The 16,801-nt window shown below is 39.6% G+C and overlaps 2 protein-coding genes and 2 long non-coding RNA genes across 4 annotated transcripts; 2 read left to right on the forward strand and 2 right to left on the reverse strand.

Moving 5' to 3' along the window:
• The first annotated feature begins 1,787 nt into the window (after positions 1-1,787).
• On the forward strand, positions 1,788-2,207 carry LOC112177554 (inositol 3-kinase). Its single transcript, XM_024315836.1, has one exon. The coding sequence runs from the start codon at positions 1,788-1,790 to the stop codon at positions 2,205-2,207; it is 420 nt and encodes a 139-aa protein (XP_024171604.1).
• A 2,407-nt stretch (positions 2,208-4,614) lies between these two features.
• LOC112180572 lies at positions 4,615-6,477 on the reverse strand. Its single transcript, XR_005804120.1, has 4 exons — positions 6,229-6,477; positions 6,089-6,154; positions 5,619-5,650; positions 4,615-5,340 (listed from the first exon to the last, which is right to left on the reverse strand). It is a non-coding gene; the product is annotated as an uncharacterized LOC112180572 (long non-coding RNA).
• A 6,661-nt stretch (positions 6,478-13,138) lies between these two features.
• Positions 13,139-14,628, forward strand: LOC121050780. The gene is made up of 2 exons (XR_005803844.1): positions 13,139-13,981; positions 14,054-14,628. It is a non-coding gene; the product is annotated as an uncharacterized LOC121050780 (long non-coding RNA).
• LOC112180395 (flavonoid 3'-monooxygenase CYP75B137) lies at positions 14,353-16,320 on the reverse strand. The gene is made up of 2 exons (XM_024318935.2): positions 15,246-16,320; positions 14,353-15,137 (listed from the first exon to the last, which is right to left on the reverse strand). The coding sequence occupies exons 1-2, from the start codon at positions 16,206-16,208 to the stop codon at positions 14,511-14,513; spliced, it is 1,590 nt and encodes a 529-aa protein (XP_024174703.1). The 5' UTR covers positions 16,209-16,320; the 3' UTR covers positions 14,353-14,510.
• Between the last annotated feature and the right edge of the window lie 481 nt (positions 16,321-16,801).

Consider the following 16,801-nt stretch of genomic DNA (forward strand, 5'->3'; position numbering starts at 1 on the left):
ATCTACCTAACATGGTAACAAATTTCAAGATCAATATCATAACCACATCTTTGCTCCAGCGCAACAAATTAATGCTAGTAATCACACAATTCACTTACTGCAAAGTATTAAGCAACCATTGAATTCACTATATATCTCTATTTTGATAAAGTATCATGTTTATATTAGTTGCATTTTTTTAAGTTAGATAACAAGGAGAGGTCCTTCGGTATACAAGTTATTATTTCAGAGCATGCTCACAACTCAACAAAACGTGTGGCAAATAGTCTTGACAAGATGAAGGACAAGCATAGCAAAAAATACAAAGGGAAGCCCGAGCTATTAGACGATAAGACAAACCAAGCATGATACTCTCTTCACACTACAAGGTCTACAAGTGGCAGTTTCCCATTTCAAACCTATACAGCAGGTTAATACCCAACACAACCCAGATCCAATTCTAAGTTTCTAACCTCCTCTCCCTAAGTCAATGCACACACACAATCTGAATAATGAAACATAACTAACCAGCTTCATCCTGAACTAAATCGAGTTGGCAATACATAATTACAAATATGAGTTGAAAAGAAGCAAAGCCGATGACAACTTAAGAGCAACAACCAGAAGCTTTTGATCCTAGTTAAAACAACAGAAATTGAAATGGAATCGCATATTAGAAAACAAGGTAGCTGAACACAGTTTCAGTAATCAAGCTTGGTTCCACTTATATGAAGTCATGCAAAGATGGACTCTTGACTTAATTGCATCCCACTTGACCTTAGTTGACCTTTCCATTTTTATGTTTACTGTTATCCCAAAGATGAGGCTAATCATATACACCATAGTCTAAAATCGCATTCAATGACTCTTAAACATTTCTCTAAGTACAATCCTAAGTTTTCACAAGTGATCACCACCTAGTTGACAACACCAAAACCCTTAAAAGAACTGCTCAGAAGCTAAAAGTGTAGCCAAGTGATATAAATTTTTGATCTATTACGCACTACCAATAGCTTCTGATGATAAAAGATCAGGAATTTGTTGATCAGAAAACTGCAGTATTAGGATAACCGAAAATTATCCATCCAAAAATGTCAGTTCAAGTAAACTGTAGCTTTATTATCCATGTGAGCAATTCATAGGGCTAAAAACTCTAGTTCATAATGAAATGACGATTTATACATCTCTCTAGCATGTGGAACTGAAGCTTTTTGAAGAACAAGAATATGTTTACTATCAATTTGCCACCATCTTTATCTGCTAACTAAAGAAACAACTTTTTTTTTGGGGGGTGAAATTTGCACCCCCAAAATTACAAACCACACCCATCTTTCATTTTTTAAATAATATTTCCTATCTCTATCTTTATACTTCCTAAAACACCCCTGTTGGGTCTTTTCTTCTCTCTTTCTCCCCTCCCCTCTCTCTTCAGACCACCACCAAGGTCCTCTCTCTCTCTCTTCTCCCCGATCTTCACCAAGGTCCTCTCTATCTCTCACACATTGTTCTCTACAACCAAAATTATCCAAGTTGGGTACCTTTTCTACGGCGCCGTCACCGTCGCTTAGCCCTCGGCGGTGCTCCCCTAGCCCGGGCCAGCGATCTCTCTCTCTCTCTTCTGGCCAGCGATTTCTCTCTCTCTCTCTCTCTCTCTGTGGAAATCCCCAACTTTGTCTTCTTCTATTCTCTCTTCCTCTCTATATAGTTCTCTCTTTCATGACGCCTCTCTAACCCTAGCGCCCTTTTTATTGTCTCCCACCCATGATCTTAACACGCACTGATGGATCACGAATCCCAATCCACCCCTTATGGGGAGAAACCGAACCCAGCCCATTTCCTCCCCTCCCCGGTGCCTGATTGCCAGAAACTACTGCCACGACATTCTCATCCGCTACTGCATCATTTCGGCCGAGATGCTCGACGGGGCTGCTTCTTTCATCTCCAACGTGTTCGACGGCGTTTCCGTGAGCTACAATCTGGTATCGAAAGTCGGGTCAGATTTTGCTTACTCGGTCCGCCGCGACCCGATTGTGGTATCCGATTGCAGGATGACTCTGTCCCACGCGCATTTTGATTCTGGAATCAAGGGGGAAGGCCAGCAGGATCGGGTTCTGAAGCGGGTGGCCTGCGACCCGATTTGCCCCTCGAATCTGCCCGAATCTAGGTTTGATTTCGGAATGGCAATTGGGGTCGGCAGCGAGATTACGGTGGAGACGGTTGAGAACTAGTGGAGATTTGCGGCACTGTTTGTGGACATTCAAGCTCTGTTTCGGGGTTTTGATGGGGTTGATGGGGCTGTGAAGCTTGTGGGTTTGAAAGAGAGTGGGTTCTTTCACCTCTTGCCCAGAAAAGAGAGAGAGAGAGAGGACCTTGGTGGTCGTCTGAAGAGAGAGGGGAGGGGAGAAAGAGAGAAGAAAAGACCCAAAAGAGGGTGTTTTAGGAAGTATTAAGATAGAGACATGAAATATTATTTAAAAAATGAAAGATGGGTGTGGTTTGTAATTTTGGGGGTGCAAATTTCACCCCCCTTTTTTTTTTTTTAAATTTAAGAAACATCTCAACCAGCTTGTCAAAATGAAGTCTTTGGTACACAAAGAATTCATGCATGAGCAATATAAGAAAATTTTAGCGTTGTCCTCTACAAGATGCTGGATCAGCTATTTACTAGTGCCATCCTTGGAGTACACAAGGAACGGAAAATAGAAATTTATAGATACAATACCATTAGCCACAAGATCTTAGCTTCTGATAGGGACGTGTCATCTTGTCAATCTCCTAGAAGTCCAATGATGGATAGCAGCAGACCTTCTAAAATCTCTAATATCTACCGGAAGCCTAACAGCTATAACTGCAGTCAGGTCAGGTATACCAATGGTTCAATCCTTCTATAATGATTCTATACTTTTAGGTATGTCTGATGATAACTTTGACATACCTAAACTACCAAAAATGCAATACCTTTTTTCTTGCTGGTGCAGTGCAGCAATTGATGTAAAAATGCTCAACTAAAATGGAAATTCAGGAGAGGAGCAACACAGATTTGCTGCCTCTGTATGGGGGAGGAGACACATGAGACTAATTCAATTCCTTCCCAATAACCCTTTGCAGCTGTATATAAGGCAACAGAGAAGATGTCCCTTCCAAGTGAGTTTGAACAACAGAAACAACATAACTCAAATTGGGTTCCACCCCTACAGCTCTTAACCAAGATCAGAGGCAAGTATGAGGACATGAAACAAATCTTGAACTCCAGCCTCCAAATCCCCAGCTGCTCTAGACTTTCACAACCTTCGTACTCAATAAAACCAGATATTTGAAATGCCAATTGCAGGGTGAACCTTTGATAATCGTTTCCCAAGATTAGAGAACCAATCTTATCCAATCTCATTGAACACATGATTCATGCTAATGGAATAGGAAATGTCTCAAGATTAGGGACTCACCTACATTCTGGGGTCTTGGTCTAGTAAAAGCAGTTAGAAACAAACATCACTATGAGCATTTACAAAGACAGTAACCAAACAAAAAAACTTAACAAATGTTGGGAAAAAAAAACCTGATGCAAATTCCAAATCATTTTGTTGTACCAATGAAACATTTGACATTCTGATCTCTAGATGGCATAACTCAATTGAAAGGTTTTGAGGAGATGGATTCCAAATGAGCCTTGGATCCATTGCAGATTTGTACTATACCATTATATTAAGTGTACGTGTTTAAAAATATAACTCTTTAAACAAATTCAAATGCAGCTTCTGAGTCCACAAGTTGCATACAAGTCTCATGATACTTATATAATATTTCCACGAACATCCAATTTACAAGAAAATAAGCCAGACCACTCAGAAAGTTCTCTAATTTCTTCTTCCTTAAATCAAAAACAACATGTGAAGCAAGACCCAGTTCCATTTTCTCTATAAAAGTTCAACCAAGTGCAAAACCAAAATCATAACAAGAAGATGAAGACAGACCATAGGAGAAGAAGAGAGACAAGTCGGCTATCCTTCTTTACCCTTGGACCTCCCAAACACCACCCAATTCACGTTATAACTAGAACAAGCAATGACATCAACATCTCAAAATCTCAAACTCAAATAAAACCCAAACCCAATCATACCCAACAAACCCAGATTGAAAATTTCCAAACCCTAATAAAACAAAGGCCCAATTAAAGAGGGATATAGTACCTGTAGACTAATCGACCAGAGTTGATGCTGCCGTAAGCTTCGGCGACTTCGAGCTCAGGCAGCGGAGAGAGTAAACCACCTGGGTAGCGACAAAGCTTCGGCGACTTCGAGCTCAGGCAGCGCAGAGAGTAAACCACCTGGGTAGCGACTAAGCTTCGGCGACTTCGAGCTCGACCAGGTAGAGACTTCGAGAGGAGAGAGAGTGAGAGTGAGAGGCGGAAAGAGAGTGAGGCGAGAGCGAGAGAGAGTGAGGCGAGAGCGAGAGAGTGTATCGGTTTCTGGTTTCGATAGGCTGCTGAGATGGTGAGATGGTGAGAGCAAAAAGGAGGGAGAATGACCTAATTTCTTTCAAGAAACGGAGGGAAGTTTTTGGCTTCAATATGACCAAGGAAGGAATATTTGAGCTAGCAGATAAGGATTTGACCGATTTGTGTTTTGGGCTTTTGGCTACAAAAATAAATATAAATTAAACTTTTTTGTTTTTTCTGATTTCTCAGACAACACATGTCCTAATAACTATTGTCTTACAGTTATCAATTTCACCAAACTCCAATTGATTACAATGTGTTGGCTGATTTTGAGAAGAAACGACAAGTATAACTAATATGTCGTCTGACTAACTCAGACGACACCAAAATATCGTATGTCGTCTGTTACATGTCGTGTGATTCACTTTGTGTAGTAGTGTTTATGTATCAACGAGAGTATGACCAATCCGATGGAATACGTTGCAGCAGCGAATCCAATACATCTCCATCAAGGTTGTATTCAGAACCTTGTGATGGCACTCCAAAGTGTCAGCAAACCTCCGAACAGTGTGAAAACAAGGCTCCAATGCCTCTTTTCTTCCACAAAGACTCTCACTGGTTCCAAAAATTAGCAAGGCCACCGCCAAGAAGCCTCCTACCTCCTGCCTTCCTTTCCAACGCAACAAAACAAATGGTCTTGCACCACTTGCAAAACAAGCCACACAAAGAACAGACCAGTAGCTAGCCTGCAATCAAGGAGGAAAGGAAATCAGAAACTTGAGACTAAGCTGATAATACAGAAGCTTGTTCACTTCTCCACAAGAAATCTGGAATCACTTCCTCCACCAAATCCCAGCAAGGAAATGGCTTTTTCTGTCAAAGTTCCTGCCTACACTTGCTGTCGAAGTCCCTGCTTGCACTTATACCTGCAGCGTTCACAAAAGGCTCCATCAGACAGTGGATTCTGAAGCATGGAAAAAAGAACTGAGTCTGAAAGGAAAAGAAGGAGAAGATGACAATCTGAAGCCAGAGGGTGCTATGCTGCAACTTTGTTCTATTTAAAGCTAGAAAGGAACAAGGAACAAGGCACTCCCCAAATTCATACGACATGCAAGTCCAACACCAATGTCTACTACGTGGACTCTTCTCAGTCAAAAGAAAACAAAAGCAATATTCAAAATATAATGCAAGGCTGATAATCTACCTTGATGATTAACTTGTGGTTGGAGTTGTTACCTACACATTAAGACATATAATAATTAATCGTGGTAGTCAAGCTTTTGAAGCAACAAATACAAGAAAAAGACAAGCGGTGGTGTTGGAAAAAAATCCAATAGAACTTTGAGCTTTGATGCATAAAGAGACAAGGCCAAAGTGATGATAATAATGTCCTCTGTGAAGAAATTTTTGGCAGTGGAAAGCTAATCAATATACAATACGCATCAAGACAAAAATCTCATTATGCAATTAAGCATAATTGTCAAAGCATGGTGCTGTTGTTCTGAAATGGGGATTAAATAGCAAAATGACAAAGAGCTAATGTCCAGGTTTTTGAAAAAGAGACATAAAGTATGCAATTGAATCGATGACATAAATAAAAAAGCATAATTGAAGCAGTGTTGTACTCATGCAATTTCAATTGGCCAGAATAGTTTCAAAAAGATGATTTCTTACCAATTCCGGGTTCCAAAGAGATGCAATCCTAACAAAGCTGAGGCTTCGAATCTTCGATAAGCAGGACTGACAAATGAAAGCATGCAGATTAATTAAAATTACATCCCAAAACAAAGAGGTCCTGGAGGAAAGAGGCTTACATAGTACGAGTTCAACAAGATCGGACTGAAATGGCTAGTTTCCATCCCCGATTCGATCTCTGTCCTAGATTGATAATCACGCTAGAGATATCTCCAAGAGACAAGAGACAAAGCTTATCGAGTCTATCTGGATGGCGATGACGTCTATTGCAGGGTCTTTCGAGTTTCTGTTTCTTGAAGATGAAAATTCGGCTCAAGTTTGGTGCATATGTGAAATTAATGAGTGTCCAAGTCAATCTATGCACTGCAAGCTTTGGGGTTGTCTCAGAGCACTATAGAGCCTATTTCAAATCAATATCACTCTCAACAAGCTTCAGAGCAGCCCAAGACTAGTTTCAAGTCTCAAGGCCTGTTAAAAGCTCGGCATTTGGGTGCCCGAATCAAATCAGTGGACATTCCTTTTAAATCGAGTGCCCACAAAAAAAAGTGTTCTTTCGATGGTTAAAAAAAATATATATATCCGTTGAATAAAAAAAATGGTACAAAACCGAAAATTCCACAATAAATGAACTACAATGGTTTGATCCCTTCACAGGGTATGTAGGCAGTCTAGCGACCCACTAGATGCAACCACAACTCCAAACAGAATCCCTGACTCCACCAGTCCCAAATGAATCACTTACTACAGTCAAATTCTCCCAACACCACAAAAATCAAATTCATTCCAAATCACACAAATAAAATCCAAACCAAATTCAAGGGCTTTAAACCCTTCCCCAAACACAAGTTCAAAATAAATGGGTCATTTACCCATTTAAATCTCAAAAGCCGGAACTACATGTGGTTTGATCCTGCAAAGAGTATGTAGGCAATCTAGAAACAAAATAATCTAGATACAACCGCGTCCTAAACACAAAATCGAATCCCTGGTCCACTTAAACCAAATTCATCCCAAACACTACTCTAATTACAAAATCAAATCTCTCCAATGAGTCATCCACTCATTGGAACTCTTGAACTACGAGTGGCTTGATCCCTCTCCAAGGATACGTAGGCAACCCATTCAAATATCCGAGTGTAGCCGCAAAAATAAACAAACACACATCCACAATTGATTTATTCATAAATGGAATCAAAGGGTGTTTCCCTGTAACAAGGGATCATAATTAAGAGACACATTCTGTCTTGAATGGGTAGAACCCAAAATAATAAAAACTCTATTCATTAAATGAATACGAGTGAAATTATGTTGGGTCACATTTTCGCTCACTGTGTGCAATTTTCTCTCATCACCACTGTTACATTGAAGTTCACTCATTCATCAATAAGCCTACGAGACTATGACTAGTCCTCTTACACAAAATTAAAATGAGTGAGAATCCCACTCAATTGTGGTATCCGGGATCCTTTTTAACTAAACGTAACAACACTTCATAGAATGTAGGCTTCAAAACTCAAGTAATAATAATTGAGGCCTTGAGGGTGTCAAAACACCTTCTTTAATTAATTGGTCCAGCCCAACTGTAGGTGCAGGCCTAAGGGAAGACTCAATAACTTTTCCACAGACAAGCCCATCCTTAACTTCTTGCGACCCTAAAAGTTTCTCCATGCCAGTCTTCGTGAGAGTTGCCATAATATTTTCATCTTGTCACTATTAGCAGCCCGCAAAGGGCGGCCTTGAGGTATTGCAAGTGGTGCGGCCGCACTAGGCCTCCAATCTCGGGAGGCCTCAGATCTCAGAATATGTGTATATAACATATATTAACAAAAAATGTCAAACAATTTAATGAAACTCGAAGTAGTCCAGTTGGCCAAGTCACTGTCCATTTTCCACCCATGACCTGTGTTTGATCTATAGTAATCTCTCTTTTATTTATGTTTTTTTTTTCATTTTTTTGCTTTTCCTTTTTACATTCTCATGTCTTTTCATTTCTTTTTCGGCTAATTTTCCTATCTATTATGTTTTTCATTCTTATATATTAGGGAATACACCAAATAAAGGCCACTAATAATTTTTATACATAAAGTTCCAAACCGAGCATTTTGGTACATGAAATATGAAACCCGACCCACTATTCGTACACGACGTTAATGACGCCGTTAACTCTATGTCATTAGTCATTTGTTCAAGGGTAATTTAGTACCCTTTGGATCTCTCCTCTCCACAGACCCAAGTCACTCAACCACCTCCGATTAAAATTTCGAATAGATTTGTGGAGGACAACAGTGCCGAGTTCGGCCGGTGGGATTGACCGGAACAACAAGATCTCTGAGACTCCAGTGGTCTTGAATGTCTACGACCTCACCCCTATCAACAATTATTCAGTTTCATTCGGTCTCGGAATATTTTGCTCCAGTATTGAAGGTCTGGGTTTATTTTTGTTCTTCATGTTTTGGTGATTTGGGTGTGGTTATGTATTGGTTTTCAATGTTTGCAATGGTTCTGAGAATAGGAAAACAATATTGGGTATTGTTAATTATGATGGATGCATCTATATTTTGGGTCAAGATTGATACTTTAAACCTTGATGTATAATTGAATGGAACACAAAGTGGTTGGAATAGCCCCAGATTCCAAGGTGGAGTCGTATGGATCTTCTGGGTCTTGAAGTTTTCACCTTTTTCAAGTGATTTAGTTTATGGGTCTTAGTTTACATTTTTCAGTATTGGTTTTCTTCTGGGACTCTTCGATCTTCTGGGACTGTGGGGTTTATGGGTACAGTTACTTTACAGTGAGGTGGATTTGAGTTGAGGAATAGAGAAGAAAATCTTGTGGAGCTGTTTAGAGGTTTTGATCCTTGGTTCAGCTGATCTGGAAGTCGATTATGGCGCAGAGAGGCCAGGGATCAATGGCTAGGCAGTTGGCGAGGTGGCAGTCGAGGTCTTGGGCGGCTTGGTGGCGGAGCGGATCGGGGATGACCGGAAGAGGTGGTGAGTTGGAGGATTTGGGTGAGTAGATTTTAGGAAAAAGATGAGGGGATGGTGGACGACGGAGTGGACGGAATGACGATGGTGGTGCTATAGTGGCGGGAGAGGAGGTGGTTGCAGAGGTCCATCCATGTGGCAGAAACTGATGATGAAAGGGTGGTGGTGCTGCATTAAGCAAGCAGGTGTGTGTGTGTGTGTGTGTGAGTGAGAGAGAGAGAGATAGAGAGAGATAGAGAGAGAGAGAGAGATATATATATATATATATATATATATATATATAGGTGGCAAGAGTACGAGAGAGACAGAGAGATGGGTGGCAAGAGTGAGAGAGAGAGAGAGAGAGACCAATTTACCCCTCAATTTATGCCAGGTGGCAGAGGATGAAACGACATTAGTGACTTCGTGTCTAGATAGTGGGTCAGGCTTTAGATTTCGTGTACCGAAATGCTTGGTTTAGAACTTTATGTATAGAAATTATTAGTGGCATTTAGTTCATGTACTGTTTGCAAAATTTTCCCTATATATTATTTTTATTTGCCTTGTTATATTAATTTGACCAAGTTTTTATAATATATTTTTTTATGTTGGAATTAGTGAGGCCTCATTTAGATTTTTGCTCCAGGCCTCCACAACTTCAGGACCGGCCCTGGCAGCTCGTTAGGATGGCCGCACTCCCAAGTGTTCGATCAAATGTTTGAATGAATAAGTATCTACAATTCTACATATATACTACAAGAGAGCGTCTGCTGACCACCCGGGTTGGAAATCGAACCGGAGTTTAACAGTCTGTGTCTTACACGCTCTGTTAATGTTAAGGTCATTAAAATTATAATTATTGCAATCACATGCACTGCATGTGCTGCCTAACTTCATCAAATTGGATAGGCCTCATCATTTAGCCTTTTGGCCCTAAGCCCGCCCGGCCCGTAGGGCCGAAGCCTTACCCGGCCCTTGCATTAGGGCGGGCCAGCCCTACCCTTTCTCAAATAGGGTAGGGTAAGGGTCATGCAAATGAAGCCCGGCCCGTTTGAGCCCATTAGGGCCAAGCTCGGCCCGGCCCTTTAAGCCCGCCCAATTATGCTATAATAATTTTATATTTTTTCTATTTTTTAAATATGTTTCTCTTTAGTCTATAACATACAACTTATCTTTTTTTTGTAATTGATTTCCTAAGCTTTATTTTCTTTAATTTTCCTTTGTTAAACAACAATTAATTTTGGGAGATTTAGAGTGGTAGTTAATTGAATATAACCATCTTAACTAATATTTATAAATGTTATAACTTATAAGTTAATGTCAATATATATATTTATATTAAATATGATCAACAAAAAACAATGAGTTTTCTATTACCTATATAACCATTGAGCCACATTTTGAGATAAAAATAAAAATAATATATTTCTTTTTGTTTAACAAATTAAGGCCCATTTCGGCCCTATTCGGAAGGCCGGCCAGACCCGACCCTTTCGGCCCTAGTGGCTCGGGCCTTTCGAGCGGGTAAGGGTTAGCATATTTAAGCCTCGGCCCGACCCTAAATTTTGTTAACTTTGACTCGGCCCAGCCCGGCCCGACCCTAAGCCCTAAAATTTAGGGTAGGTCAGGGCCGGCCCATGATGACCCCTAAAATTGGATGATTAAACCATGATTTACATGTCCTTTTCCTCTTCTTCTCTTCTTCTTTAATCTTTGCTGTCTCCTCACCTTTTGAAACACCTCAAAACCATCACCCTCCCAAGTATTTTTTATTTGGTCTCTTTCCTTTGTCTGCATACTCTTTCTGCATAGAGACTATTTATGCCAATCAAATTTCTCTATTGATCGAGATTAATATGGACATCTATGATATTGGTTTGGATTTGGGTTTATTAAGGTTTTAGAAGTTTTAATTGATAGGTGAGGTTTCCTCAATATGTCAAGAATATTTCAAATCTTTCTTTAGAGAATTTTGGTTGTAACTGGGATTTTGGGATCTTCAAAGATTTGGGGGAGAGAGAGAGAGAGAGAGAGATTCACAGTAGCTATGGACAACTGAAATATGTTTATTACTTGTCTCATAGATGGCAGAAACATGGACTCTATAAATGCTAGATGGAAAAAGAAAAGGCAGAGAATATAATGAATCGGATTGGAGGAGAATCGTCGTAATTTGTAGAAGAATCGCCGGACAAACTCGAAGCTTTCGAACTCTAAATTTCCTCCTCTAGTAGACAGTTGGACAACTGGTGTTGAGGTTTTCTTCGTACTATCCATGCGAGCCAATTTCCGGAGAGCCAACGCCAGGAAGCTGTCAGAGGGAGAAATTTCAGGTCGGGTCGGGTTCTTTAGGGTTCCTAGAAACGTAATGAGACCCAATGCTCTATGTTTGTTCTGATTAGATACTTATCCTCCATCTAACTGAATTTAAATGATTGTGATGAAGTAGAGGAGAGATGGACGACCCAGTAATTTTTATGATTCTAAAACTTCCGAAAATCGTAATAAATAGCTCGTGTTTTGGAAATTTTTTTCAAGAATTTCTAGAGACTCATGGTGATTAGGTGTATCAACCTATGTAAAAATTTTGAGACGTTTATCTCCCCGTGATTCGGCTTCCCTTAAGAAAGCATAAGTGTATAATAGGTTGACTCATTTGATTAATATGAAAATGAAGGTTGATCAGGCTAATTTTTACACATGGTACCTATTAATGTACATTGCATACATAGATATCAAATCTATCAATTTTCAATTTTGATTATTTGGATCCTAAAAAATCTTTATTTGCCTACTAATATTGTCTAGCATGTTTATTGGTTGCAGGGAAAAGTATATCTTCCAAAACGAACAAGGTGGAGGAAATAAAATTCAGAAATTCGACCATCAGATGTGATCAAGGTGCCAATATATGGCTATGGTAAAAAAAATTACTGTCTCCGTCATTGTTTCGGCATCGATCCGTGTGGTCAACCCTAAACCCTATTACCCATAAACTAAAATGATCGTAACCACTCCCTCACAACTTATTTTCTTGATCCGTTAGCGCTTACACTCTCGTGGGGACGAGGTGTATCAGCTTATGTAAAAAATTTGGAACGTTTATCTCTCCATAATTCAGCTCTCCTTAGAGAAGCCTAAGCCTATATTGGATTAACCCCTTTGATTTATAAGAAAATGAAGGTCAACATGATTAATTTTTTTACACGGTACCTATTAATACACTTTAAATTCATTGGTAATATCAAATCTATCGATTTTAATTATGGGTTTGTGGATCACTAGAAATATTTATGTGTGTACTAGTGTTGTATAACTTTTACGTTGCTCATACATTGACGCAGACTTTTCAAAAATAACAAGGAAGAGTAAATTGAATTTTTTCAAATCAACCGTTAGTTGAAATGATTAAAATATTATATGTTTATTGTAAAAAATCAATCAATTTCATCATCTTTTGACTTTGATCCATAAGGTCAACCGATGACACCTTAATAACACTATATTTATTAATTATATTTCTCTAAGGGTAACTCCATCAAGACATAAGACTTTGGAAAAACCAACCATTCGATGCAATGGTTGAATTATTTTATGTTCATTTTTAAAATATTATCTATTTTCGACTTTGTTTCAACAACAATTTACGCGGTAAACCACAATATCTCATTAACCCTAAACACTAAAAACACAATTTGCCAATCCATCATGAATTCTATAAGAGCACTTTTCATCACCAATTCTCATATGGTATACCTCTATTACCCATGTACAACAACTGGAGAGATTTAACTTTGACGGTTAGTTTTTCTAAACACTTGAAATGTTAAATTATACATAAAATTTAATCAAATCAACCTTAACTAGAAAATTTATTTATTTATTTAAAAAATTTTCTTTCCATTTTATTTTTATTTACTAATGTCGTCGAAATGCGTCAAAAAAACTAATGTAGTCGAAATGAAAACAATATCTAACAAATTTTTAGTAACAAATTCAACTTATTATATTTTGTGAAAAGGAAAAGAGGACAAAGCAAAAGAAAATGGGGTGTCTCGAACCTGATCTGCCGGCCCTTCCCTAATACTATGTGCCTTTTCATTCAAAAAAAAATGTGCCTTCAGCGGCTCAGCCACTGCACCGTTGTTAAATGCCATTTCTTGTCTTTTGTTTAGTTTAATTGGGCTGGGTCTATTTATTATCAAGGAAACCCTGTTCTGGGTTCAACATACAAATCAAGGCCATCGGGACTAGTTTGTCTCTATGTGCTTCGGAGTATTTTTATTATCAGCTACTTCGAACTCCTCCATAACAGTTGTCCAACTGTTCACCCATCAAAATCCGCTCGAAATTTAACTCTGAAGTTCATATATTCTAAATCAAACACGATCTGGCTTCACCCTCGACTTTTTGGCCGAGTCCTTGCACGGGTACTTCTTGATTCCGGCGACGGGGAGACGACTGATTGCGAGGGATATGGATTTGTTGCCAGAATCGGGTAGGATCTCGGCGGGGTTGGTGATGGTTTAGGCGGAGGAGAGATGTGAGATTTGATCTGTGCGAATTGCGAAACTCTTGTTGAAGTCTTTGAACTAGATTTTCATGGTGATCAATTGGAGGAGACGAGTTTGCCATCGATGGATACCTGCCCCTCCATCTTGTTTCACAAACTCACACTACGTTAACTACAAACCCACACTAACAGAAAATGGACGGCCAAATTTGCTCCAGATCTACTCAGCCATAGATCAACGGCAAAGAGACCCAGTTGGATGACCACCCAAGGTGGATAGCAGAAGTTTCAATACTACAAACTACAAACTAAACATGCTTATACACATGGACAAGTTTTTTGCCACCCCACCAGATAAGTCGGTCGGCAGAGTGTGGACATAGCTAGCCAACTACGGTACCAAACTGTATTCTGAAGCAACTACGGAGTCCCCTCTAGTCAGCTGATCAATCTTGTTACTTGTTGCAGAGTCTTTGAGTACATGTTTGGCTACTTAAAGCAAGGAGAGACTCGACCAAGGCTGCTCGGGCTATTTTTGGGCAGAGTAGATTGGTCATGAACAAATGAGGTTCTGCAAAAGCAACCAGTTGCTCCTGACTAGAGAACCAAGGTTTCTGAAGGTATTATTAGATCAACATCACACTTTTTTCTTATGTTCTACATTAGGGACAGAACCTGTAATCAAGTAGCTTATCATCTGACTTGGTGTATTGTCTGAATAAGGTTTTATAAAAAATCACAACAAATATCACTCATGAAACCAGAGAAACCACAAAATGTTTGTTTTCGAACTTTCTGCGTTTATTCTTACAATATATATCGAAGCATACAACAATTAAGGATTAGGGAACAGTTGGACCAGAAAAACCTATAGCTAATATAAGTGCTTGCTGCATGTTTAACATTGGCACCAAGGCAAATGTTTTTAAGCATAGAGCTCCAAATTGGATAACCTTGGTGTTGGTACAGCAATAAGTGGAGTGCTTTTCTTTGTCACAATCCCAAATTTGTCTGAAAGGTCAAGCTTTTCGTCATTAGGCAATTTCCACTCGAACGAATGCAAGAATGAAGCCAACGCATAGATCAGCATCCTCTCTGCTAAGTTAATCCCGGCACATACTCTCCTCCCAGAACCAAATGGAAGAAACTGAAATTTATTTCCTTGGTAATCAAAGCTATTGCTTGGATTTAGGAACCTCTGGGGTCTAAATTCCAAGGGATCGTCCCAAACACTTGGATCTCTGTGTATGGCCCAAGCATTGAGAAACACAGTGGAACCTTTTGGTATGTAATAGCGACCAATGGTGGTAGGTTGGCTTGAACGCCGGGGCACTAGAAGGGGCAATGCAGGGTGCAAGCGAAATGTCTCCTTGATCACAGCATCTAAGTGACGTAATTTCGGCAAATGAAACTCTTCAACCAAGTTGTTCAACCCCACAATTTGTGTCAGTTCTTCTTGAACTCTTATCATTTCTTCTGGGTGCTGCATCAGCTCAGTAAGAACCCATTCCACTGTTGTTGCATTAGTGTCAGTTCCGCCCACCACAATATCCTGTTATTGTAATTCACTCAAAAAGAATTAGAATATGAAACTTAATACGACACATATTAATTACCACTCTCGCATACATAGATTTAGCCAAAAGTTAAAATACCATACCGCGAGCATGCCCTTCAATTGTTGCACCCTAACGGATGTTGAACCGTCTTCATGAGAATTATTGCTCTCCAAGAGCAACTGCAGAAAGTCCTTCCTTTCATGTTTTTGTTGTACTCCCCCATTTTCACCCGAGGCCAGCTTCTTCATCCGTTCTTCTATGGCACAAGTTAGAATCTTGTCAATCTCGGATTGAACCTTCTTTGCTTGCCTCTCAATTCCTTGTATGTCAAACCTTGCAAGCGCAGGAAAATAGTCCGAAATGTTTGGTTTCCCAAGTAGATAAACCATTTCTGCCATCACTTTTCTATACTGTTTCCCATAGTCACTCCCCTTCTCACCTTGTGGAGTGGCACCCCATAGCATACGCAAGATTGTGTTGATTGCTGTGGAAAATGCAAACCCACCCAAATCAGTTGGGGTTCCAATTTTGTCATGATATATCTGACTGATCGACTTGTGCATTTCCTCTTTTCTCAGAGCATAGCAATTATCAAGGTTGGTTTTGCTTAGCACCAGACCCACAAACACCTTGCGCAGCTTCCTCCAATCTGAACCATAGGATCCAAAGGCTATGTCGGTTGCTCCATATGAGGCAATTAGAGCAGCAACTGTAGGATCACGGTTTGAAAATGTTGTGTCATGGTCACGAACCACTTGTTTCACAAGCTCAGGTGAGCTGACCACAATCCACAACTTGGTACCAAGTTGGAGTTTGTAAATTGGGCCATAAACCCTTGCCATGTCTGCGAATTCTAGGTGGAGGTTTGTACCAAGAAATGGAAGATATCCGAGTAGCGGCAAACCACGAGGGCCTGGTGGCAATGGAGGTGTAGGGTTCCTATTCGGTTTCTTCCAAATCCAGAAGAACCAGAGCAGAGTAAACACCATGAACAAGAGTGTGGAAATTGCTGGAAGGTTTTCCCCTTTGTCATGATTGCTAGTAACCCACAGTGATGACCCCATTGCTAAGCAAACTGAAAACACAGACTGTTTGTATTCAGCAGGTTAGCCTGGTTGCAAGATTTTCTCATTTTCTGGTCTGAAATGACTAATGAGATTACAGATAAGGTGGGAATGGCCATATATTCCTGGTTGTGGGGATAGTTGAAAATGATAACTTTACCTGATTATTGACTTACTGCACAAACCATCACAAAACAAAAGCCCAAGATATTTGTAGCAAGTACAAGACCAGATTGGGTATGGATTAATATCTAGCTAGTGAAAATTTATAATATATAACAGTTTAGTCATCGTCTAAGCTTTGTCATTATACAGAATTACAGATAGCTAGATTCGCTACATATAAGAGTTATTAGAGGGGACCAAAAATCCATATATAATAATTGGCTTACCTATTTTAAAAACTCCAGTGCTCAATAACGGAGTTTATTAATTGGTATCATCCTGAACTAGTGTAAAGTCTGTAAACTAGTGTAAAGATCTAATTCTGAGCTTAATTTGAATAGGATTTTTGAGTGTTTACGTACGGAGTGCTAGAATACTTTGTGTTAGCCTCATGCACTCATTCCATCCATGAACACATTTGTCGGCGT

The sequence above is a fragment of the Rosa chinensis genome, chromosome 7, assembly GCF_002994745.2.
Source record: "Rosa chinensis cultivar Old Blush chromosome 7, RchiOBHm-V2, whole genome shotgun sequence".
NCBI lineage: Eukaryota > Viridiplantae > Streptophyta > Magnoliopsida > Rosales > Rosaceae > Rosa > Rosa chinensis.

Bases quoted from the DNA above. Each gene is read 5' to 3' on its own strand.
- LOC112177554 (XM_024315836.1), top strand. From the start codon at position 1,788: ATGGGGAGAAACCGAACCCAGCCCATTTCCTCCCCTCCCCGGTGCCTG.
- LOC112180395 (XM_024318935.2), bottom strand. From the start codon at position 16,208: ATGGGGTCATCACTGTGGGTTACTAGCAATCATGACAAAGGGGAAAAC. The intron at 15,138-15,245 runs GTATGGTATTTT...TTACAATAACAG, and splicing joins AATTGAAGGGCATGCTCGCG to GATATTGTGGTGGGCGGAAC.